The sequence below is a fragment of the Crinia signifera genome, chromosome 2, assembly GCF_055691185.1.
Source record: "Crinia signifera chromosome 2, ASM5569118v1, whole genome shotgun sequence".
NCBI classification, from domain to species: domain Eukaryota; kingdom Metazoa; phylum Chordata; class Amphibia; order Anura; family Myobatrachidae; genus Crinia; species Crinia signifera.
Window position 1 is genome coordinate 56,127,081 of NC_139218.1, and position 26,491 is coordinate 56,153,571.

Sequence of the window (26,491 nt, forward strand, 5' to 3'; positions counted from 1 at the left end):
CGGGGTCCCCCGCCAGAGCATAACCAGCCCCGGGCTCATTGAGCCGGTGCTGGTGACATAAAATCAGGGTCCCCGACAAATAGGGGTCCCCTTGATTTAATGAAACCAGCACCAGGCTCAAGGTCCGGCGCTGGTTCCCGAAATACGGGGGACAAAATGACTAGGGGTCCCCCATATTTTAAGAACCAGCACCAGACCCAACCAGCCAGCAGGGTAATGCCACAGCCGGGGGACACTTATTATATAAGGTCCCGCGGCCAAAGCATTATCCCCGTGGCTGGTCAGCATGGGCAGGGGTCCTGGGGAAGTGGGGACCCCCCCAATGAAGGGGTCCCCCCCTCCAGGACTTACCAGCCCATGCTGAAAGTCCGGGGCTGTCCCCGATGCCCCTGGGTGGTGGGCATCGGGCTGATGGATAGTGTAAAAAATAGAAGAAAAACTATTGTTTTCTACTGTAGAACTATGAGTCCCAGCAAGCCTACCCCGCATGCTGGGACTTGGAGAACCACAAGTCCCAGCATGCGGGGCATTAAAGGGCCCGCTGGCACTTGTAGTTCTACAGTACAAAAAATAGTTAAATAAAACACACTGACACCCTGAAAAATAAAAGTTTAATACACACATAACACACACACTGATACTTACCTACCTTGAGCCCGTAGGTCGGTCCCTGGATCCTGGGTCCGGGGCTCCTGGACAGAAGAGTCCGGTTCCGGGGCCTTGGTCCTGGTTCCGGGGCTGGTCCGGGGTCCTGGGCTCCAGGGCTGATGTCTCCGGGGTCCAGGATCTGAAGAAGTCCAAAAGGGGTTCCGAAGGAAGGAAATCCTACTCACCTGGTCCCCGGCGACGACATCGGCATCCTCTCCGGCAGACGCGCTGCTCCCGGCTGGTACCCGCTCTCGGACTGAAGAGACGCAGAGATGTTTCATCTTCCGCGCCTCTTCTCAGAATGATTCCATTGGCCGCCTAGCGGTCAATCAGGAGCCGAGAAAGTCGGTGCTGGTTTAATTAAATCAAGGGGACCCCTATTTGTCGGGGACCCTGATTTTATGTCACCAGCACCGGCTCAATGAGCCCGGGGCTGGTTATGCTCTGGCGGGGGACCCCGCGCTGGTTTTTTATTTTTTATTTTAACTGTTTAAACTTATTTTTACACCAGAACCCTGCACAGATCATTGCGATCTGTGCAGGGTTCTGGCTAATTCGCCCATCAGAACCTGGTCTGATTTTTGGGCAAATTATAGACACACTTTATACAAATCGAATACCATTAAATATGCGATTTGTATGCTTTTTCATGTGAAAACATCTGGATGCGATGTGCTGCGAAAAGCAGCCATCGCATTTCCAGTGTGTCCAACTTGTTGGCCAAAATCACTTTTTTCACATTTTCGCAGCTCATTAAATATGCAAAAATGGAAAAAAATGCGATTTCGGCCATTTTTGCGAAAAATAACTCGCAAAAGTCTAATATTCTCAACCCATAGAATGTCACCCATTCTGTCATGTCATTCCAATGTATGATTTTCATATAAAATTACAAAAGCTGCATTTAGTTGCCCCAGTTAAATAAATGTGCCAAGTTGGCTTCTGCAGCACACAGTGTGTCACAGCGTATTAGTACTGGGCAGGGGGTTTCCCGAATCTCCCCCTGGTGTACTTCCAGAACACTCCCCAGAAGGGAAATTTTTGATTCGGGTGGAGGCACTGCCAATAAAGTTCCGAGGTGAGATACACCTACATCATTCGGTACATATATACCCTCACTCCGCATATTACAGAAGGGGGTGTTACACTTGTAATGCAATGTGTAAGGTACTGGTAATGCAATGTGTAATGTACTTGTAATGCAATGTGTAATGTACTTGTAATGCAATGCAATGTGTAAGGTACTGGTAACGCAATGTGTAATGTACTTGTAATGCAATGTGTAATGTACTTGTAATGCAATGTGTAAGGTACTGGTAATGCAATGTGTAAGGTACTGGTAATGCAATGTGTAAGGTACTGGTAGTGCAATGTGTAATGTACTTGTAATGCAATGTGTAAGGTAATAGTAATGCAATGTGTAAGGTAATGTGTAAGGTACTTGTAATGCAATGTGTAATGTACTTGTAATGCAATGTGTAATGTACTTGTAATGCAATGTGTAATGTACTGGTAATGCAATGTGTAATGTACTTGTAATGCAATGTGTAAGGTACTGGTAATGCAATGTGTAATGTACTTGTGATGCAATGTGTAAGGTACTGGTAATGCAATGTGTATTGTACTTGTAATGCAATGTGTAATGTACTGGTAATGCAATGTGTAATGTACTGGTAATGCAATGTGTAAGGTACTGGTTATGCAATGTGTAATGTACTTGTAATGCAATGTGTAAGGTACTGGTAATGCAATGTGTAAGGTACTTGTAATGCAATGTGTAATGTACTGGTAATGCAATGTGTAAGGTACTGGTAATGCAATGTGTAATGTACTTGTAATGCAATGTGTAAGGTACTTGTAATGCAATGTGTAAGGTACTGGTAATGCAATGTGTAATGTACTGGTAATGCAATGTGTAAGGTACTGGTAATGCAATGTGTAATGTACTTGTAATGCAATGTGTAATGTACTTGTAATGCAATGTGTAAGGTACTAGTAATGGCTTCCATTTACGTTTTACACATTTTTATCATACTGTACCAATTCTGAGAGCCAGTTAATAGAGAACATGATTAATGGAATTGGAACGTGGCAGATTTTGGGGTGTGGAGTATGATTGTGATTTTATTGGGTGGCTTGATTTGGGCTTCTCTGCTGCTGCTAAAGTCAGAAAGTTTGAGTTTGTTCAAATAAATTGTAAAACTTTGGTTGTTCTTGCTTCAGTATTAAAAATAAATCCATGTTCTCTATCTGAATATCAGGCATAACTGTTTGCGCTTGGAGTTCTACTTTTCTTACATGGAAAACTGACTAAAGTATTATACATGCGTGCAGTGTTCCCTCTAAGCTGTACGCACGTGCGCGCGCACACACCTTGACGAACGTGCGCACAGACATTACAACTGAGCGCACAGAGCAGCAGTGGTCCTTTTTTGCAGTTGTGGACTCAATTAATGTGTGTTTCACCCACATTGTGTACTGTATTTTGAATGTTTAAATGTTTAATATTATTTTGAAGTAAAGTTAACACAAATGCTGAACGTCATTTTCCAGTTATATATAAGTGTCGCACAAAAATGTAAATTTCATTCTAAAGTTGCACAGCCAAAATCTTTAGCCGCACACAGCCTTCGTAAAATTAGAGGGAACATTGCCCGCGTGGTCAAATCTGTCTGCCTCACTGCCTCATTTCTTATATGCTCAAGGGCTATAAAGCTCAAGGGGTTACATACGGATGACCAGCGGACTGTATTATTTTAACCTATCCCATGTGCATTCTACCCCACTTCCTGAGTTTGACTCGAACCCAACATCTCTGCCCTTTGGTTACAGTATATGTATGGAAATGCCATGTAGTTCCTAAATGGGGTCACAGCTATATACGATACAATGGATATCCTGCCAGAACTGCACACTGGTTATATTAGCCACATGCCCGTATAGAGTTTTCAGAATTTCTTAAGAAAATATGAATCAAAGTTTCCAAATAAGACAAGTTGAGACATTACCCCTAGCAACCAATAAACTTCTAGCTTTAATTTATCAAGTACATTCTATAAAATCATAGGTAGAGAAGTAGTTTCTTTGACATTCTTGAAAAATCTCAATTCTCTCATTTTAGACAGAGCGGATTTTACAAAATAGCAATCACGTCATCTTATTTCCGGCACCCGCAAGGAAGTGAGCGCTGACGGCAAGTCCACAGCGGTGACATTCTTCAACGGAGATGTGAAACAAGTGATGGTGGATCAGAGAGTGGTAGGTGTCTGAGCTCCGCGATATAGAGGTCATCATGGGGGAATTGCTTTGCGCTTCCCTTATAAATAATCCATTATTTTATTTCTAGATTTATTACTATGCTGATGCCCAGACTACACACACAACTTATCCAGAGGGACTTGAGATACTTCAGTTTTCCAACGGACAGATGGGGTTTGTATTTACAAGACTTACCTTTCCTTTTATTATCTGGTTACTCTTTTGCCGCAAGAACTTTAATTTAAATAAAAACTTTGATTTTGCGGGAGATCCATTTCCCCCCATCTGTAACTTTATGGACAGACACGTTGACGGCTATCATTCTGAAATGAGATTCTAGAAAAAATAGAGCTTGTTTCGGGTTCAAAATATATTAGGGGAAAATGTATTAAGCTAAATACGCATAAAATAGGCGTATTTGTATTTAAAAATATGCCAATTTTATGCATATTTGTATTCTCGGCATTTACTATACCGAAAATACCACAATTCGTATTCATGGCACATTCGTATTCGTATTTACGCATACGAATGTATACGCCATAGAAAGAATACCAATAGGAATCACCATTCAAAAGAACAGTGATTCTTAATTTACTAAGCGTCCATATATAATATGAGGTTGATAATTAGCAGGATACGGTCGCAAATTGGCGATAAAATATGCCTGGAAAATACAGTACACTTCATTTTCCAGGCGTATTTGTCAGAAGCCTGCACGTATCAGTCAGTTGTCAGTAAGTGTCACTTTGTGCAGTATGCAATCATATTACAGGTTGAGTGTCCCTTATCCATATTTTTTTATTTTGCTAAAAGCTCTACTGGGGACATGATTGGCACTACTGGAGACATGAAACTGTACGTAACTGGCACTATTGGAGATATCTGTAACTGGCACTACTGGAGACATATGTAACTGGCACTATTGGGGACATCTGTAACGCACTACTGGAGGCATGATTTGTAACTGGCGCTATTGGGGACATCTGTAACTGACACTACCAGCGACATGATATGTAACTGGCACTAAATATGTGCAAGAAAATTATTGCTTGGCATTCAAATTCAGTGCTTGAGATAGTACACATTTTTTTTCATGCACAAATAAAATATATTTGTGTGTATTTCATGTGTTTGATGTGTTCATACAACATAAATGCAAGATACCTCAAGATATCTCACTGAACTATAAAAATATTCCGAAATATGGAATAATCCGTAATCTAATATGTTTCTGGTCCCGAGCATTTTGATAAGGGATACTCAACCTGTATTTTGATAGTTTTTCAGTTCTGCAATTATCCTAAAGGCATTATGTTAGTTAAATGATTTATGTTATATGAGTAGTGTTTGAGGGGGGTTTGAACATATTGTTTTTTGCAATATGTTTAAATGTATTATAAATCATCTAACGGTACTTGTTTCCTAGCACGGCCACAATGGCGGGCATCGGGTGTCATTTTTAGTGGTCAAAAATCAAGTCAAAATCGCGTCGGTCGCGTCGTATGCGGCTAAAAATGGCTTAAATGGTCCAGACGCGATGCCCCCGATTTCCCCATAGGGAACAATGTTAAATGCCTCAATTTAGCCGCGATGCCCCCGATTTCCCATAGGAATCAATGTTAAATGGCTCAATTTACCCAAATCATCATAGGGAACAATGGTAAATGGGCCAGAAAACCCAAAAAAGCACCCCTGAACAGTGAAATGTCCCCCCAAAAGTAGTTTACGCCACCCCACGATCAATGCGAACCCGAAGCGTGGCGAGCGCAGCGGTACGCGTCCTCCGACCTTTTCATACCCCCACTATCCACGTCGTCGTGGAGTTGAGAATAGAATAGTGTGGCGAGCGCAGCGAGCCACCGAGCCCGAAGCGTGGCGAGCGCAGCGAGGGGACGCGGATACCTTCACAGGTAAACGCGTCCCTTTGCGGGCTTCACAGGTATCCGCGTCCCCTCGCGGGGCTCGCTGCGCTCGCCACGCTTCGGGCTCGGTGGCTCGCTGCGCTCGCCACACTATTCTGTTCTCAACTCCACGCCGACGTGGATAGTGGGGGTATGAAAAGGTCGGAGGACGCGTACCGACGCCCCTCGCGGGCTCGCAGCGCTCGCCACGCTTCGGGTTCGCGTTGATCGTGGGGTGGCGTCAACTACTTTTGGGGGGACATTTCACTGTTCAGGGGTGTTTTTTGGGTTTTCTGGCCCATTTACCATTGTTCCCTATGATGGTTTGTGTAAATTGAGCCATTTAACATTGATTCCTTTGGGAAATCGGGGGCATCGCGGGTAAATTGAAGCATTTAACATTGTTCCCTATGGAGAAATCGCGGGCATCGCGTCGGTACCATCGCACCCGATTTTTTTAATGCATGCGATGGCCCCCTATTTTTCCTCACAATGTCCACGATCATGATCGTTGTGGCCGTGCTAGGAAACAAGTACCTATCTAACAATTATTTTCCATTTTAGAAAAGCATTTTTTCGACTGAAAGAAAGAGATAACGTTCCCAGACCAGATGATGAAGAATCCGTACCCCGATGGGAAGGAAGAGAGCATCTTCCCGGATGGGACCATAATAACAACTCATCTGTAAGTTACTATATCTTTGTATATTCTACATTATGATGAATGTAATTTTAGGATTTATTACATACTGTAAGTGTTTCTTTGTCTTCCTTTAGCGATGGGACCAAAGTAATACAGTTTGATAATGGGCAGCGAGAACTGCACACAGCGCAGTTTAAGAGGTGAGAATACCCCGATGGAACAGTGAAAACTGTGTATACTAATGGCCAACAGGAAACCAAATATGCATCTGGAAGGGTTAGGGTTAAAGACAAGGATAGAAATGTCATCATGGACACTAAAATGTGATCCCTTATGTTTAAGAGGGGCCTGAAGTTAATCTATTTCTATCATTATTTTAAATGTTGCTCCCAGCATGTACATAGGTTTTGTAAATACAGAACGTGGATTGATGTACATGTATAGTATATATCAACTGTACATATTTTATAATGGACATTTATGTAAAATACTTAATGATATATTAATAAAAACAAGACCATGTGTACACAAGTTGTCCAATTTAAAATAAAATGAAACATTTGGAATTTGTTTGGAAATAGAGGTAATGTGACATCCTTCACCCCAAATGCATTTACATAATCACTTTTAAATATTTGAATATTTCAGCATCCACCACCAGGGTTCGCAAAAACACGCTATAGCGTGTATTTTACCCGAAACCGGTCCCCGGGGACGCGCTGTGCTGAACCTGTGAGCCGTGGCAAGCCAATCACTGCAGCGGCTGCCGGGACCAAATCATTGAACAGTGGCCGCCCGGTAGCCAATTACTGTAGGTTTTACAGGTTGCGTTGCTGCCGCTGCGCACCCTGGGGTAGGTGCATGTTTTCTACATCTCTTTCCGCATCCTGTAGCGTCCGCGGTAACCAGGCAGCGTCAGTAGCTACCAGCCGGCGCCGGACACCATGGCGAGGTCTCACCGGGACTCCATGCTGGCCGCGGAGTGTGTCCAGTCCCCCGTGCACCCCCACATGAGGGGCCCGGTCACCCTGTACGAAAGGCAGGAGGCAGAGCAACAGCGGTTCATCAGCAGCAGCAGGGCGCCCCCAGGAGAGGTGAGAGCCAGGTTTGCTCAGCATTGCCCGCAGTGTGTATTGGCTGATATTGCCCTAAATGCAGCCCCCCGCCATGTAAGTCCAGTAACAGCCGCTCTCAGCAGAGTAGGTGAGCAGGCTGTCAGGGTGGCGGGGGACTGGATGTGGCTAAAACAACTCAGAGCAGCGTGTCAGCTATTCCAGCCACATCCAGTCCCCCTCCGCGCTGATATCCCGCTCACCTACTCTGCTGAGCAGCATGTCGGCTTTTCCAGCCCTTGGGCAACGGACCCCCCTCCGTGGCAACAAGCAAAAAATGCCCCACTCCACTGTGGCAACGAACCTAAAGTGCCCCCCCCCGCCTCATGGCAACCAGCATAAAACGCCCCCTCCCCTGTGGCAACCAGCATAAAATGCCCCCCCCAGCATGTAACCCCTGCAAGGAGCATATAACCCCTTGCAACAAGCATGTAGGTAAGCAATTGTCAGTGACAGATACTGAGAATTACACCTACTGGACTTGATTGGAGAAGTGGTACTGTGCAATTGTCAGTAACATATACTGTATACTGAGAATTACACCCATTTTACATGATCACAGAAGTAGTACTTCAATTGTAAGCGACATTTGCTGAGAATTACACCCATTGCCCATTATTAAAGAAGTAGTACTGTGCAATTGTAAAGGTGGCCATACACACGCAGATTTATCTTCAGATCTGGTTGGTTGAAACAAAAAGATGGTTATGGATGAGAGCAAATTACAGTTGACCATTTGCTTAGAAATGCTGGAAAACTGTCACTCATCCATAACCATGTTTTTGTTCCAACCAGCCAGATCTGAAGATAAATCTTACTAGTGTATGGGCACCTTAAGCGACATATGCTGAGAATTACACCCATTGCACATTATTACAGAAGTGGCACTGTGCAATGGCAGGACCTTTCTTACAAAAATTAGTTAACTTTCCCCTAGTTGTATAATTATAGAGAATAATATTATTTATTAAATAATGATTAATGGACAATGGGCCTTATTTTGGTTCACTCTTTCTGACAAAATACTTCTTAGATGGACAAAGCCATGTGCACCGCAGGGGGGCAGATGTAATATGTGCTGAGAGAATTAGATTTGGGTGAGTAATTTTGTTTCTGTGCAGGGAAAATACTGGCTGCTTTATTTTTACACTTCAATATAGATCTCACTTTGAAGTAAAACCCCACCCAAATCTAACTCTCTCTGCACATTTTGCATATGCTGGTTTTGTCCATCTAAGAAGGATTTTGTCAGAAAGAGCGAACCAAAATAAGGCCCTATGTTATCTTTTATGCTAATGGGGCAATAAAAGTCTTTATGATGGGAGCAACATTTAATATTTTATTATGTGACCGTCATTTATATATTGGTAATATAATAATGATTGCCCACATTAGTAATCAATAAAAATTGCCCCAACAATCTAATAAAGTATTGCTACCTTTGTTTATATATTTATTTCGCCCCCCCCCCAATATATGAATTAAATAATATTACCCCCATGGCATAACTAATAATGTTTGTTGTTTCCTTAGCAGCATATAATTGTGCAAAAAAAGGGGGTGGGGTCACAGCTCATAGGGGCGGGTTCACGGCTCATGGGGTAGACTTGGGTCTACGCCCTCATAGTAAATGTATTGTACCTACTTTTGTGCTGCTTTTCCCAATTGTAAAACCGCTACAAATACAGTATCCCAATGTTTTATCAGTATAAAGATGCAGCTGTATGACGGTGTTATGTTATAGTTAGAAGACACTGAGATATATACAGTAATACCCACTAACACTAACTAACTGACTGCATAGCGGCCATATTGTATCATGACATCATTATGACATCACAAATGCTCTGGCAGAGGACATTCTAACGGCATCAGGAGAGGAAGCTGATTTTATCTCTTGTGCTTCAGCTCTAACTTTTTGGAGGTTACCTAGTGATATTATGGGCTGCATGTGCAGTAAACTGTGCATCCCTGCACCCAGCAGGAAGGTAAGTGTGCCGTTATATGTATGGATTGTACTTTGTACATACAGAGAATTATCATAGGCCGCAATACGGGGAGCCCAGCCGATATTGGGAGTTTCTGGGCAGATATGGTGGTTATTTCTCCATATCTGTAGCCTAAATACGGGGGGTAGGTATATTGTATTGTTATTCTCACTGTTCACACATTTCCACTTTAACTTAAGTTGTTTTTTTCATGTATTGAACATCCATGTAACAAAAAGGGTAACGCTGCTCTTCAACTCTATGGGGGGGAATTCAAGCGGTTTTAATGCCGATGACCAATTTATGGTTCATTATTGTTATGTAGCATTAGGGGTACACGGGTAGGTGATGCTCCTGTATGTAGTATTAGGGGTACATGGGTAGGTGGTGCTCCCTGTATGTAGCATTAGGGGTACATGGTAGGGGGATGCACCTTCTCCTTTGCACTGTATAGGTGACCCAGGGTCCTGCTCATGTGGGTCTTCTAGTAACAATCATATAGGGAGACATAGTGGTATGGGGGTACAGTGCATACGGGTGTCTCAGTAACATGGGCACAGACTCAATGGGGATTTATTACACTCCCCCAGGTCCTCCCCAGCACAGGGCCTGAGATGTAATACTTACACCATTATGTACATCTCCTATACCCTCCCCGGCACAATTCCTAGGCAGCAGTGTCTCATAATGTGGGCATGTTGTGTAGTAATACTCACATTTCACCATAAGCCTCACATTATCAGTACTGAAGTGTCTCCCTGCAGTGTGCGCTTTTCTCCTGCTAGTAGCTGCCTCCTGCCAGACTATAACTGCCACTAACTGCCCATGCCTCCTGGTGACCAGTGTTGCCAGATCATCATTTTAATAAGAGCATATATTAATTACACAGGTCCCAGGTGTCAGAGCTCTTGCCAACTATCACTATGATGAGTAGTCAAGTATAGCCCCAGAACCTGTGTTAAAAATATATTGATTGCTCATTGGATGTAATGACAGTTGGTATGAACTCTAACCCCTGGGACCTGTGTAATTCATTTGTGCGCTTATCAAAGAGATGATCTGGCACCCCTGCTGGTGACCCTCATACCAGGGGATACGCAGGATGTAAGATGGGGGTTTCTCCCAACATGACCCATTCCAGGAGGGACACAATGCTCTGCTCCTTGGCTTCCCTCTGATATTATAATTGCTGCCACCTGTGTTGAACTAGTTACTTGTTAAGGTGATAGCAATCCTAAAATAAGTAGGCATGGCCAACAACCATCGATGATTCATAGTCATTGATGGTTTCTGGCTGATGTTGAATAAAACTTTTTTGCCATCAATGGGGGAGAATCAGATGTTTGCCTTCATCGATGGTGCAACATAACACCTGTGATGCCCTGCCCCTGGAACTGATTGGCCCATGAGCCAGTCTGTCACATAAAAGGGATGACCATCGGTTGGTTAAGCCACAATTACACTCTGTAGATGGCTACCATCGATGACTACATGCAATATCACCATCGATGGCAACCACACCGATGGTCATCCCTAATTAAGAGAGAAGTCTTAGAAAAGAGCATTTTGTCCATTGTGGAGTAAGTCAAGTTGGAAGGTATGTAATATTATATATATGTGGATGTTTCGGTGCTGCGAGCTGGCACTCTAGTCGATAAGGCAGACACCAGTTAAAGTTCTCCAGACAGACTAGCTCGTGGGCCAATCGGATCCAGGGACAGGGCATGACACGTGTTATGTTGCACCATCGATGAAGGCAAACATCTGAACCCCCCCCCCCATTGATGGAAGTATATATATATATATATATATATATATATATTTATATATATATATATATATATATATATATATATATATATATATATATATATATATATATATATATCCCAAATAAATGGTGTCACTCACCAGTCTGTTTTTCTCAGTCAACAGAGTTTATTCAGGCAGCATGGCAGAGGGTGCAGGGCATCTACGTTTCGGTCCTCCTCCAGGACCTTTGTCAAGATAACATGTGGATGGCATTGCCTCTCTATTTATAGTAGACATGACTCAGAAGTACTGGCTGCATTGTGATTACTGTGTCTCAAGTTAAGAGCCAATACACAGCAGTAAATAATGTATCAGTATTGCCAGTCATATGAAGTATATATATATATAATTTGTGAACGTTTGTATTGTGAGACATATGGTTAGAATTGTATGAAAGATGCCTGTATTGCAACTTGAGTTATAGGTGAAATGTGTTAAATAGAGAGCATATGATTTGGAAGGGGGTGTGCATTGTTTTGTTTAATTAAAAAGCAGTTACAGAGTAATGCTGTGTACACACTTGTACAATCTGCAAGAGATCCAGATGAGATTTTGACTATGTATACAATTTAGACTATCTGCATACATTTTAGACTATATAGTGCGGATCTGCACTATATAGTCTATGCAGCCAAGACTTTCTGCATGAGATCCAGATGAGATTTTGACTATATAGTCAAAATCTCATCTGGATCTCATGCAGATTGTATAAGTGTGTACACACCATACATTTATAGTGTGGAGGGTACAGTGACTTTTGTGGGTGTGTGGGGGGTGGGGGTGGGGTGTGTGTGTGTGCGTGCGTGTTGTTTAGGTGTGTGTGTGTATGCAATAGTATAGGAGGGTGTTTTTGAGTCAGCGGCTCCCCACTGGCGGAGGTCACCACACAGGAAAACAGGAGGCTGGGTAGTGATAGGGGTGTGTGGGCTAAGGGGGACTAAAGAGGAGGGTGGGAGACACTGTGCAGCTTCTGCCAGTGGGTGAGGGTCCAGCATGGCAGCACAGGAGTACAGGACAGTGGCCCTGAGTCAGCGTCTCCTCCTACTGGGTGGGAGTTAGGGTGCATGAGAGCAGGAGGCTGGGCTATGAGGCATGATAGGGGTATGTGGGCAACACAGCGTCAGCGACTCCCCAGTGGTGGAAGTTACGGTTCAGGAGAGCAGGAAGCTGGGTAGTGATAGGGATGTGTGGGTATGAGGGGGACCAAAGAGGAGGGTGGGGGACACTGTGCAGCTTCTGCCAGTGGGTGAGGGTCCAGCGTGGCAGCACAGGAGTACAGGACGGTGGCCCTGAGTCAGCGTCTCCTCCTACTGGGTGGGAGTTAGGGTGCATGAGAGCAGGAGGCTGGGCTATGAGGCATGATAGGGGAATGTGGACAACACAGAGTGAGCGGGTCCCCACTGGCAGAAGTTACGGGGCATGAGAACAGGAGGCATCGCTGTGATAGGGGTGTGTGGGTATGAGGGGGACTAAAGCTTTTGTGCTGGTGCAGAGGAGGGTGGCGGACACTGTGCAGCTCCAGCCAGTGGGTGAGCATCCAGCGTGGCAGCGCAGGAGTACAGGACGGTGCCCCTGAGTCAGTGTGTTCTCCCACTGTGAGGCCGTAAGGGTGCATGAGAGCAGGATGATGGGTGGTAAAGCATGATAGGGGAATGTGGGCAACACAGGGTGAGCGGGTCCCCACTGGCGGAAGTTACGAGGCATGAGAACAGGAGGTAGGGATGGCCATTGGTGCAGACACCATCGATGGTTGGCATTGATGACGATTTTGCACCCTGCCATCGGTAATAGTAAAATATTACTTGGATAACCATCGATTGTTGTAGCTATCGATGGTCATCCATTATATCTGACTGAATAGGCCGTGGGTCAATCAGAACTCGGTGGCGGGACTTCCGGGTGTGGGGGGTGGAGCTATGCTCCGTGTCCCGGCTCCTTAAAAAAATTTGAAACTTGATCGGTTCTCCTTTGCCATCGATGTAGGGAAACCATCTGGTCCTCCCACATCGATGGCAAAAGTATTCAACATCGGTCATAAACATCGATGATTTGAAATCATTGATGGTCGATGGGCATCCCCAGAACTGGAGGAGGGTGGAGCATCTCCTCGCACTGGGAGGGAGTGAAGGTGCATGAGAGCAGGAGGCTGTATAATAGTGTTATGTGGGCAAGACATTGATAAAAGTTGTGGTGCTGGTGCAGAGGACCGTGGGGACACTTCTGGCAGTGGGGGAATCTGCAGCGCGGCAGCCAGGGCCGTATTTCCTACCTAGGGGTGGCACCTGCTTGTGGCGGTACAGGATGGGTGGGGGGAGGTGATGTCAACAGGGCTGCCAAGAGAAATCCTGGGCCCCGGTACATCAACTTCCAGGGGCCCCCATGGGGGGGGGGGGGGGTTGTGACCACGGCATGTTAAGGGCGTGTTTAGCACATGAGAAGAACCCACTCACAGAAGTGTGGCATGCATGCCTCCCAGCAGCTGGGTCATAAGTATTATATATATATATATATATATATATATATATATCTATCTTAAGGCTGGGGTAGCCAACTCCAGTCCTCGAGAGCTACCAACAGTTAATGTTTTCCAGCTCTCCTCACAGAGGGCCTTATTTTGGTTCATTCTTTCTGACAAAATCCTTCTTAGATGGACAAAACCATGGGCACTGCAGGGGGGGCAGATGTAACATGTGCAGAGAGAATTAGATTTGGGTGAGTAATTTTGTTTCTGTGCAGGGAAAATACTGACTGCTTTATTTTTACACTGCAATATAGATCTCACTTTGAAGTAAAACCCCACCCAAATCTAATTCTCTCTGCACATGTTACATCTGCCCCACCTGCAGTGCACATGGTTTTGCCCATCTAAGAAGGATTTTGTCAGAAAGAATGAACCAAAATAAGGCCCAGAATCACAAGTGAAGTACTTACTTACCTCCACCTGTGGATCTTTTAAAATGTTTCAGCTAGTAATGAGTGCACCTTTGCAGCAGCTAGGTTGTCTGGAAAATGGGCACTGTTGGTAGCTCTCGAGGACCGTGGTTGGCTACCACTGGCTTAAGGGGATGCGGCGGCACTCAGAATGAAGACACAGCAGGCCACCAACAGTTGCAAAGCCACAAGGCTCCTTTATCAAGGTGCTTTAGAGAACACACACACACACACATATATATATATATATATATATATATATATATATATATATATATATATATATATATATATATAAAATCCTCCAAAGATGGCAGCACTTGGTCAGACTTCTTTAAAAATGTCCCTTATTGCTGCTGTCTTTGGATGAAAATATTTTATATTTGTATATACAGCATATATACATACAGATCCTTTTTACTGTAGATTTTTGTGCAGCCTACAAAACTATACAAAATGCCTTTGCCTTTGCTTTATATCATATACTGGATATATATATATATATATATATATATATATATATATATATATATATATATATATATATAGTGTGTGGGTGGCCCGGCACTCCCAACAAAATTAACAGCGATTCCGGTGCCCTCACTAAAACAATTTGCATACGCTGTAGGACGCTGTTTGCACTCAGGACAAAATATGCGCTGACACTTGGAGACGTATTCTCGTAGTCTAAAAGTGTCAGAGCATATTTTGTCCTGAGTGAGTCCATTATTATGTCGGCACTCCACCTTTCCAAGGTAGTGGAACAGGTGTACTACAGAAGTCTTTACAGGTAATCCAATGAAGGAGGCACTGGCACACAAGGAATTATGCAGAAATTACTGTATTAGCGCCTAGCCAGCGCCTTTCAGGGTCTCTCTTGTCCTCAGGGCGATACAGAATAAATATACACACAAAAAGATATTCACTTACCCCTATAAATACCCCCACTGTAGTCCCATCTCTCCATCCCCGCCAGGCTCCCGGGTCCGACCTACCGGAAGTGCTTTGCACCGTACTTCCAATAGGAAGTAAGGACACACTCACCCGAGTTCCACTGATCACCCTCCGCGTTCCACAGACCGGCAGTACCAAGCTACATCATAAAAGTGGATCCACGGCACTCATTCACTGGGGTTTAAAATCGCCTCTTCTGTTACAGCTGGGTGCCGTGGATCTGCCTGTCATGAGCTGGGTACTGCCAGCCAGTGGAACGCGGAGGGGGAGCAGTGGAATGAATGCGAGTGTGCCCTGACTTCCTACTGTGCGCGATACGGGAAGTAGGGTGCCAAGCACTTTTAGTATGATGGACCCAGGTGCCCAGCGGAGACTACAGTGCGGGTATTTATATGGGAAATGTAATGTCTTTTTTAGTGTATACAGTATTTATGCTGTATCGCCCTGAGGACGGGGGAGACCCTGCAAGTGCTAGGTGCTAATACAGTCATTTCTTCATAATTGCTAGTGTGCTTTCTTCATTGAATTATCAATATATAGATATATATCTATATCTATAGATATATATCTATAGATATATATAATTTGAGATATATTGATATATATATAGATATACTGTATATCTATATATATATATATATATATATATATATCTATAGATATATATCTATATATTGATGATCCAATGATGAAGGCACATATATACATATATATGGAGAACAATTTAGTATTGACAGGCAGGGCAGAAAAGAATTGCACTTACAGGGCAGGACTCAAGTCAGACAGCAGATTCAGGATCTCCTCCGGCTCCAGCCTCCCTGTCACACATGCCGCGCTTCGTGCACCTGACCTTTGACCTTCCCCTCGCTCTCACATCAAGTGTTGTGAAAGCAGCTGCAGTCTGCAGACACAGAGTTTCTCTGCAGACGCTCCGCAGCAGTGGATGGGGCCTCTGTCACTGTCTGCAGACTGCAGCACACTCCACACACAGGCCCTTATTCTGATTGACGCGGACTTTACCGCGTACTTACGGATCGCGTCTTTACGGCGTCTGCGCATGCGTGGAGAACGCTACGCGCATGTGCCACGCCTTGACTCGGTACCAGTTCGGCCAAATCCCGTACAAAACTGTTCACCGCTATCAGTCGGGAAATAGGGGCGTATTATGGGCGTCATGCGGAATGACACATGGGCGTAGTTTCAAAGTGGGCAAAACGGGGCGGAAACATGGGCGGACACGGGGGAGTACACTTATGTTGGGGGGCGTACATTCGGAAACCACTCCGAATGCACGCGATCAAAAAGGGCAGAAATGTGCGGTGTCCACAAGTGTACTATTGCTTTGCGGACACCACTCGTTCATGCGGTAGGCGAACGTACGCCTAATGACTACAACCATTAACACCTGAACCCAATAGAATCTACTCCTTTACTCATTACTCACTAATAGGCCGCTTGTCAGTGCTTTAATTGAAACCATTGCTGCTTCAAGGAAACCTTAGTAATCCCCCACATATGCTGTACTTCTCCCACACTTAAAAACTGCTAACAATGGACATGACTGAATATTAATACTATCAATACACATGTGTATTAGACATGTATAATAAGTGGGTCATGTGATGTATTGCAGAAGATACTTCATAGTGGGTTGTTTGGCGTAAATACTCCGCTTACGGGCGGTAGCACCGCTTGGCTCCCGTTCGGATGCGGTATTTCCGAGCATACTCTGTAATACTCTGTAATACCGTGCAGAATCGGAGTGTTTCCCCCGCACACGCATGGTTTGTATGTCGTCCGTAAACACGCCCTGTTCTTAAAGAGTGAGTCCGTCCGAATGCGGAGGACCCGTGGGCGTTTCTACGGACGATGGCCGCATGCGGCAAAACACCGTGGCGTGCGGACCGCTCCGTAAGAATGCGGGAATATCCGCACCAACCAGAATAAGGGCCACAGTGAGTGAAAGTGAGTGACACAGGCTGCCGCTGCTGATCCGCTCTCACCGTCCAGCAGCCACCAACCCTTCTCCCGCCCACGCTGCTGCTACAACGCTGCCATTAAAAAAAATTGTAAGTGTGACTATCCCCTGGCCCGGGCCCCCCTGACAGGCCCGGGCCCAGGTAAAATGTACCCGCCCCCCCTGCCTCTCGGCGGCCCTGGATGTCAAGGGGGTAGTGGTGTGTATAACACTGGTCTTTTCCCTAGGGGGGGTGGGTTTGTGTAGAACGCTGGGTGGGAACGTTATGAGTGACAGATTTGGCTAAATATATAAGAGATAGATATTTTGGTGCTGCGAGCTGGCACTCTAAGTGAGTGCTCTTGATGAAATGAGTGCTCTTGATGAAAATGTACAAATGGCAGGTGGGGTCTGGATGAGGTCCACAACACGGCACTCCAAGGGTTTTGCAGAAAGAGAACTTTAATACCAAAGTATTAAAGTTCTCCAGACAGACTAGCTCGTTGGCCAATCAGTTCCAGGGACAGGACATAACAGGAATTATATTGCACCATCGATGAAGGCAAACATCTAATTCTCCCACATTGATGGCAATATATATATATATATATATATATATATATATATATATATATATATATATATATACAATCCAATGATTCGGCTCTCCTGTGGTGTATAGATGTAGGTGCCTGGGTGCCTTCCTAGGTCACACCAAATACATACGAAAGAGCGATGGCGGCACACCCAGGGCACTACAAGCCCTGGGAGTGCCGCTATCGTTTTTTCGTATATATATATATATATATATATATATACACATCCACAGTATGCCGGCACTCGCCAAAATAAAGCCACAGAAGGTGCCATCCCTCAAAGTAATGTACACAATCCAGCGGTGGGAGGCACAGAAGAAATCACTAAAAGTACATGTGGCCAATAAGAAGTGTGTATTGAAGTGCCAAGCACTTTTGAGGTTACCCCTGTCCTCAGTGCTCAATAACATGGGAGAGAAACGTTTCTCTCCTGTGTAATTGTGCCCTGAGGACGGGCACAATAACACACTCACTGTAGATCAGGTGAGGATGAGGTCAGGCCCAGACAGTTTGCATTGTTAGGCTCCACCCCTTCATAGCATAATGCCACAATTCCCAGGTCTGTGTGAAGGGGTGGGGCAAAATTGATGTGATTCTTTTAAATTATGTCATATTATACCCTCCCCCTCACCATAGCCCCGCTACTCATGAAATTATGCTGTGAGGGGCGGGGCTTTGCTTGTCTGAGGGCAGATGTTTAAAAGAAAAGCCGGGGGGGGGGGGGGGGGGTGTTTGAAGTTACTGGGTACCCGCCTTTGTGCTATAGTGCATACCCCCTGGTGCCCAGGGACATGGTCACTTTGTACTCTCCAGTGAGTGTTACACTAACAATGGTTATATGTTACTGACAGTATAAGAAATTTTGTTAAAATACAGCAAACCAAAAAAAATAAAATAAGCGCATCTAATCTCTATCATTATCCATTGCTATAATCTTATTATAACTGCTGACATTGGCACTAATAGTTATAGCAATAACTTATAAGCCACAATGGTGACGCTCCAGCTGATTTCACTGCCCTGATCTGTGCTATTCTATGGTAAAAAGTGACTAAACTGTTATGTAGAGTTATGTAGTCACAGCTCATGGTGTCTCTTCTTCTGCTCCTTATAGACAGGCAAGTCCGCCAAAGTGAGGAGGATCATGGTCCAGCCCATTAGTGCTGTGAATCCCTCCACCAGCCGTTGCTCCACTCCTCTACATGTGGTGGGCAAACTTCTGGAGCAGGAGGACATGGTCCAGCCCATTACTGTGAAGGTGGGCACACCTCTGGCGCAGGAGGACATCTACCTGCCCAGTGAGGGTAAGCTTCCTCAGGTGTTATGTATGGGCTGGATGTAAGCTTCCCCAGGTGTTATGTACAGGCTGGATGTAAGCTTCCCCAGGTATTATGTATGGGCTGGATGTAAGCTTCCCCAGGTGTTAAGTATGGGCTGGATGTGAGATTCCCCAGGATGTTGCCTATAACAAGCAATCTGATTCTATCTATCACTTTCTAGAAATGTGTACTGATTCCTCAGACAGCAGCAGCTGTGCTTCTGAATCCAGCAGCAGTGACTCTGACTCCAGCAGCAGCTACACCACAGGGCACCTCACAGAAGCATCACCTCCACCACCAGATCCTGCAGTGGTAGCAGCAGTGAATGCAGTTATATCGGAGAGAGTCGCTTTTTTCCTGTTCGGTGCAGGTAAGCTTCCGCAGGTGTTATGTACGGGCCGGACGTAAGATTCCCCAGGTGTCATGTACGGGCAGGATGCAAGATTCCCCAGGTGTTATGTACGGGCCAGATGCAAGATTCCCCAGGTGTTATGTACGGGCTGGATGTAAGATTCCCCAGGTGTTATGTACGGGCCGGATGCAAGATTCCCCAGGTCAGAGGCGTAACTACTACCTTCTGGGCCCCATTGCAAAATTTTGAAAGGGCCCCCCATCACAGGAGGAGAGGGTGACAGGTGTGTGTGTATGGGGGGGGGGGGGAATAGAGAGAGATTATATGGAAGGGGCCGAGGTGTAAAGAGGAGGTTGTAGCAGAAGAGAGGGAGAAAAAGAGGAAAGTAAATGAGAGGAGATGGAGAGAGAGACAGACAGACAGACAGAGACATACAGACAGACAGAGACATACAGACAGACAGAGACATACAGACATACAGAGAGAGAGAGAGAGACACAGACAGAGAGAGAGAGACAGAGACCTACAGAGAGAGACATACATACAGAGAGAGACATACAGTGAGAGAGAGACACACACAGAGAGAGAGATACATACAGACAGAGAGATACATACAGACAGAGAGAGACAGAGAGAGAGATACATACAGAGAGAGAGAGACAGACCGACCGAGAGAGACATACAGACAGAGAGAGAGACAGAGAGAGAGACAGAGAGAGAGACATACAGAGAGAGAGAGACAGAGAGACCTACAGAGAGAGAGACAGACCGAGAGAGACAGAGAGACCTACAGTGAGAGACATACAGAGAGAGAGACATACAGAGAGAGAGAGACACACAGAGAGAGAGAGACATACAGACAGAGAGAGACAGACAGACATACATACAGAGAGAGAGACAGACAGACAGACCGAGAGAGACACAGACAGACATACAGAGAGACATACAGAGAGAGAGACATACAGAGAGAGAGACAGACAGACAGAGACATCTGACATACAGAGAGAGAGAAATACAGAGAGAGAGACATACAGACAGAGAAACAGACAGATAGAGAGAGACAGACAGACAGAGAGAGACAGACAGAGAGAGACAGACAGAGAGAGACATACAGAGAGAGACATACAGAGAGACAGACAGACAGAGAGACATACAGATAGAGACATACAGAGAGAGAGAGACACACACACAGACAGAGAGAGACATACAGACAGTTAACTCCCCTCCGACCCACAGTTAACCCTGTCCCCCCCTTACCAGTATAATTCATGCTGCCAGTGCTGAGTCTTCCTGCACTGACAGCTCCGTGTCTCCTGTTTCCCAGGGCCTGCGTCTCCCACACAGAGCAGGCAAGAAGCACAGACAGCGTGTTTCACGCCGGGGCTGGTCACTAGATAGTGACGTCAGTCCCCGGCAGCATCAAAGAAGGGAGAGGGGGGAAGGCTGCAACAGCCGGACCACCACATCCCCCTTCATATGTAGCGCATCGTCGCTAGCGGGGGAGGGGGCAGAGGCACCTCCAACACTGCCAAGCGAGCGGCACTAATAAGGAAAAAGGGTGCAGGGGATGCCTGCTGTGCTATGGGGCCCCCCAAGGGCCCGGGCCCCATAGCAGCTGCATCCCCTGCACCCTCCATAGTTACGCCACTGCCCCAGGTGTTATGTACGGGCTGGATGTAAGGTTCCCCATGTGTTATGCAACAGAAACCACTCGATTTTAGTGGTGAATTGGGCGCTAGTTTGAGAAATAACAGAATTATTATATATAAAAGAAAAAAGGTTTTTTTTTAAAGAATATAAATGAATTTAAAATCCAGCTGCAGTCCTCCTGTGTGTACTAGTGCAGGTACCCTACAACTGTCTATCACCTGAACCAATGAAGGTGCAGGTCACAAACAGATACAATTGAAAACATAAAAAAGTAGTAGTAGTAGCGCACAGTGGCGCGTTTCTCACCTGCGCACACTGTGCGCTTTGGTCCCAGCCGATACGGAGTGTCCCTCCGGTGAGCGGGTTGTGGGGGGGACACCGTGGAGATGTTAGAGCTGGCGTGTCACTCACCCACGTGGTTGGTCCGGGCGGCTAGCGCTGCTCTCACCTGCACTGCCGTTTCTCCCCAGTGTCACCGGAGTTCTCCTAGCGGCTTTCAGTTGCGTGGTGACATCAGATCTGTTCCGCTCTCTCCCCAGATGTAGTGGTGCCAATGTAGATTATGCATAGGAGGCTTGTAGATCCGGAATTAATGGTGTCTGGGCAAATAATTCCAAAAAGGCTTTTAGCTGAGTAGACCACTAACGCGTTTCGCCCTATCAGAGGGCTTTTTCAAAGAGTCTCCATGTGTTATGCATAGGCTGCTTGTTTCTGATCACTTGTCTAATTGTAGTGTTGCTTTGTTCGGGCACATGCACAGGTGGTGCTGACATTACTGTTATGTTCCGTCAGTGTGACAGGCTGGTAACTAGTATATATGTACTAAGTTGGGATTTCTGTGACAGGCAGGTAACTAGTATATATGTACTAAGCTGGGATTTCTTTGACAGGCAGGTAACTAGTATACAGTATGTAATAGGCTGGGAGTTCTGTGACAGGCAGGTAACTAGTATATATGTAATAAGCTGGGAGTTCTGTGACAGGCAGGTAACTAGTATATATGTAATAGGCTGTGATTTCTGTGACAGGCAGGTAACTAGTATATATGTACTAAGCTGGGAGTTCTGTGACAGGCAGGTAACTAGTATACAGTATGTAATAGGCTGGGATTTCTGTGACAGGCAGGTAACTAGTATGTATGTAATAGGCTGGGATTTCTGTGACAGGCAGGTAACTAGTATATATGTAATAAGCTGGGAGTTCTGTGACAGGCAGGTAACTAGTATGTATGTACTAAGCTGGGAGTTCTGTGACAGGCAGGTAACTAGTATATATGTAATAGGCTGGGAGTTCTGTGACAGGCTGGTAACTAGTATATATGTAATAAGCTGGGATTTCTGTGACAGGCAGGTAACTGGTATATATATAATAGGCTGGGAGTTCTGTGACAGGCTCTTAACTAGTATACAGTATATATGTGACAGGCTGGTAACTAGTATATATATGTAATATGCTGGGAGTTCTGTGACAGGCTCTTAACTAGTATACAGTATATATGTGACAGGCTGGTAACAAGTATACAGTATATGTAATAAGATGGGAGTTCTGTGACAGACAGGTAACTAGTATATATGTACATTTACTACAATGAAAAGAGGTGATGTTGCCCATAGCAACCAATTGGATTCTGGCTTTCATTTTCAGATGATACGACGTCTCTGGATTCCTCTGTTAGCGGCAGCAGTGGCTGTTCAGAGCTCTTGGACCTGGTGGAAACCCCATCAGATAACAACAGAGGCTCTTGTGCGAGCAGAGACTCCTCCCCCTGGTAGGTACAGATAAATGTACTCAGTAAGGGCCACTAACATGGTGCAGGCGCTGGTAGCAGCAGGGCAGGGAATAATGACATGACTTGTACATGGGAAACGTTTGTGTCTTCACAATAACAGTCACTGATCAAGGTTTTTATTTATAGGAATGACATCTACTACAAGCCTGCCTCTGTGGGCTTCCTGTGCCAGGACGAGGAGGATGGGATGCCCAAGGTGGATATATAAGACCAGAACCTGGACATCGGACTCACTGAGTCATTTCCATCTTGTGCTGCATGTCCCAGAATTTGGGAACTTGCAGCTTTAAAGTTTATATTGATTGTTATATGCATACAACTTGAATCATTGAAGTTTATGCAACTTATAATTAATGTTAAAAAGCATGTCCTGTTGACATGTCCTGCTGTCCTGTTGACAGCTTATCCCCCTACCCAAGCCTGTCCCGTTGACGGGTAACCCCCTACCCCCAATCTCTGTCTTCACAACTCCCTCTCTCCATATCCAGCAAGTTTGAAACATATCATTTTGCTGTCACTTTCTGAGGAGTCATTTGGTCCGTTGAGTGGCCTATTATGTGTAAATATACACTCACATACAGATGAATGTATACAGTATATGTATCTATCTGCTGTTTCAACAATAAAAAGTAAGACAAATCAATCAGTGTCTGATGTGTTATTTTCCACTTACTATTGAGCATGTTTCCCATTGTACTACTGTATTAGTCTGACCCTTACTCGTAATAGTCTGACCCTTACTGTATTAGTCTGACCCTTACTCGTGTTAACCATGTGAGTGCCAAGTGAATTTGTCAAAATAGATGTAAAATTGCCAAGCAAACATTTGTATTCATCAAAATGACCTGTAATGTTTATAGGACATATCATCTTTTTTTACTCAACATCTTTTCTTTGAATCTATATAATAAGTGTGAGTGACGCTGATATTTTTTTAAGCCGATATTTTGCCGAGATTTTGGCACTCAAGGGGTTAAATAGTTGTGATATTGTAATTTGCTATAAGAAGAATATGGTAGGTTTGTACAGTACTGTGGGCTATAAGCAGGGGTTAAAGGGAGGTGGAACGGGGTGGAACTGAGTTCCACCACCTCTAATGGTGAGGTGGAACATTGTAACCTCCACATTATTGTTATTATAATTTTATTTATAAGGCGCCACAAGTGTTTCGCAACGCCGTACAAAGGAACAATACAGGGAGAAAAAGCTTGGCATAACATTGAATAAATAACAAAAATACAGTACAATACTCATTACAGCTTAAATGTAAGTAGTGAGGACTCAATCAACATACAACTAGAGGCTTGAGGCCAATGATGGAGATGAGTATGCAGACGAAGATGGTCACTGAGTGTTGGAGTGTAGGAGAGCTGTGAGTGACATGTGAAGAGAAGTGGGCTTTGACAACAGGAGGGAAGAGGGCCCTACTCGGAGGAGCTTACAATCTAGTAGGAAGGGGAGACAGACAGTAAACAGGCAAGGGGTTGGAGAACCAGCTGGTTTACACAGTGGAAGGGTATGCTTTGATGAATAGGTGAGTTTTCAATGCCCGTTTGAAGCTTTGCAAGGTCGGGGAGAGTCTAATGGAGCGAGGGAGTGCGTTCCACTGAAGGGGTGCAGCACGGGCAAAGTCCTGTACTATAGTATGGGAAGCAGTGATCAGGGTGGAGGAGAGACGACAGTCATCAGCCGACCGTAGGGGACGGGAGGGTGTATGAATGGAGATGAGGTTAGAGATATGTGGAGCAATGGAATTAGAGATGGCCCTGTATGTGAGTGTGAGGTGTTTGAAGAGGATTCTCTAGGGGAATGGGAGCCAGTGCAGATTTTGTTGAAGGGGAGTGGCAGAATTAGAGCGGCGGGAGAGGAAGATAAGCCTAGCTGCAGCGTTGAGGACAGATTGGAGAGGAGCCAGTTGGGATCGAGTGAGGCCGGTGAGGAGAGCATTAAGGTAGTCAAGCTGTGAGATGACCAATGAGTGGATGATCAGCTTAGTTGCACTCTGTGAGAGAAAGGGCCTGATGCGAGCAATGTTGCGTAACTGGAACCGGCAAGAATGGGCCAGGGCTTGGATGTGGGGTGCAAAGGAGAGGGAGGAGTCAAGAGTGACACCCAGGCAGCGGAGTTGGGGAACGGGGGAGATGATGGTGTTGTTAACAGTGATAGAGATATTAGTAGGGGGCATAGCTCTGGGTGGGGGAAAGATAATAAGTTCGGTTTTGTCCATATTCAGCTTCAGAAATCGCTCAGACATCCAGGTGGAGATGGCAGAGAGGCAGTTGGAAACTTGAGAGAAAACAGTGGGGGACAGAAGAGGAGAGGTATATTTGGGTGTCATCCGCATAGAGGTGATATTGGAAGCCAAAGGAGTTAATGTGTGCACCCAGAGAGGAGGTGTACAGAGAGAACAGAAGGGGGCCAAGGACGGAACCCTGAGGGACCCCGACAGGAAGGATGGAAGGTGGTGAGGTGGAGGCAGAGACTGAGAAGGAACGGTTAAAGAGGTAAGAGGAAAACCAGTTGAAGACTGTGCAAGAGAGGCCAATGTTTTGGAGTGTGTGGAGGAGGAGAGGGTGATCCACAGTGTCAAAGGCAGCAGATAGGTCCAAAAGGATAAGCAGGGAGAAGTGACCCTTGGATTTGGCTGACAGCAGGTCATTGGTGACTTTCACTAGGACAGTCTCAGTGGAATGAAGTGGGCGAAAGCCAGATTGAAGGGGATCAAGGATGGAGTGGTCAGACAGGTAGCTGGTGAGACGCCTGTAAACCAGCCGTTCTAGTATTTTAGAGGCAAATGGGAGAAGAGAGATAGGGCGGTAGCTTGTGGGAGATAAAGGGTCCAGGTTTGTTTTTTTAAGAATAGGCGAGACCAGAGCATGTTTGAAGGGTGAGGGAAAGATGCCAGTAGAGAAAGAGATGGGTTAAAGAGGTGAGCAAGGTGGGAGCAGCCAGTGGGGGAGAGGGAACTGAGGAGACGTGAGGGGAGAGGGTCCAAGGGACAGGTAGAGGGGGGAGAGGATGAGATGAGGGAGCGGACTTCCTCAGCTGTAGTAGGGCAGAAGGATGACAGAGTGGGGTAGTTGGGAGGGGAGGATGATTGGGGTGGGTGGGCAGCAGAGGGGGTATGGGAGGAGATATCATGTCGGATTATCTCAGATTATCGGATTATCACATTGGCCCTGCACAGTAATTCTCACAGATAAGCATTCTAGGGGGATGCCAATAACAGCTGGCCCAGTCTCTGTCTAAAGGGGGGAGGGGGTAATTAGGTGACATAGACAAATAAGTTCCCCCACCTCTGGATAACAAGCTTGTCTATTTTTCAGAAAAAAAGGGTGGGGGTGGTGTTTCACCATCTGGATGTAAAGGTGTTGTGATGGGGGTGGGGCTTATGGTAATGTTCTGTATGGGGGGCGTGCTCCTTGCCATGCAATGCCAATATAATAGGCATTGCACAGCGGTGGGGGGGGGGGGGGGGTATGATGATGCAATTTGCATAACATGGAGCCATGGAGGGGGGGAGGGGAATTGCGGGAGACTGATGGAATTTCAGGGGATGTTCAGGAGCCTTCTGGCCA

General features: G+C 45.5%; 1 protein-coding gene across 3 annotated transcripts in view; it reads left to right on the forward strand.

Annotated features, from left to right (window-relative positions):
• Window positions 1–23,556, forward strand: part of LOC146059702 (uncharacterized) — a 30,583-nt gene extending 7,027 nt beyond the window's left edge. The window contains exons 1-10 of one of the 3 annotated variants that reach the window (XM_083172160.1): window positions 1,155–3,906; window positions 3,995–4,080; window positions 6,375–6,495; window positions 6,588–6,653; window positions 7,102–7,264; window positions 7,347–7,547; window positions 18,918–19,107; window positions 19,304–19,492; window positions 22,769–22,892; window positions 23,040–23,556. In XM_083172160.1, coding sequence (XP_083028286.1) covers window positions 7,398–7,547; window positions 18,918–19,107; window positions 19,304–19,492; window positions 22,769–22,892; window positions 23,040–23,121 — 735 coding nt within the window. In that variant the 5' untranslated portion in view covers window positions 1,155–3,906; window positions 3,995–4,080; window positions 6,375–6,495; ... (1 more) ...; window positions 7,102–7,264; window positions 7,347–7,397 and the 3' untranslated portion in view covers window positions 23,122–23,556. Of the gene's footprint in view, window positions 1–1,154; window positions 3,907–3,994; window positions 4,081–6,374; window positions 6,496–6,587; window positions 6,654–7,101; window positions 7,548–9,473; window positions 9,554–18,917; window positions 19,108–19,303; window positions 19,493–22,768; window positions 22,893–23,039 lie in introns of those variants that run through there. The other 2 variants (XM_083172161.1, XM_083172162.1) reach the window with 2 other exon arrangements.
• The last annotated feature ends 2,935 nt before the right edge of the window (window positions 23,557–26,491 follow it).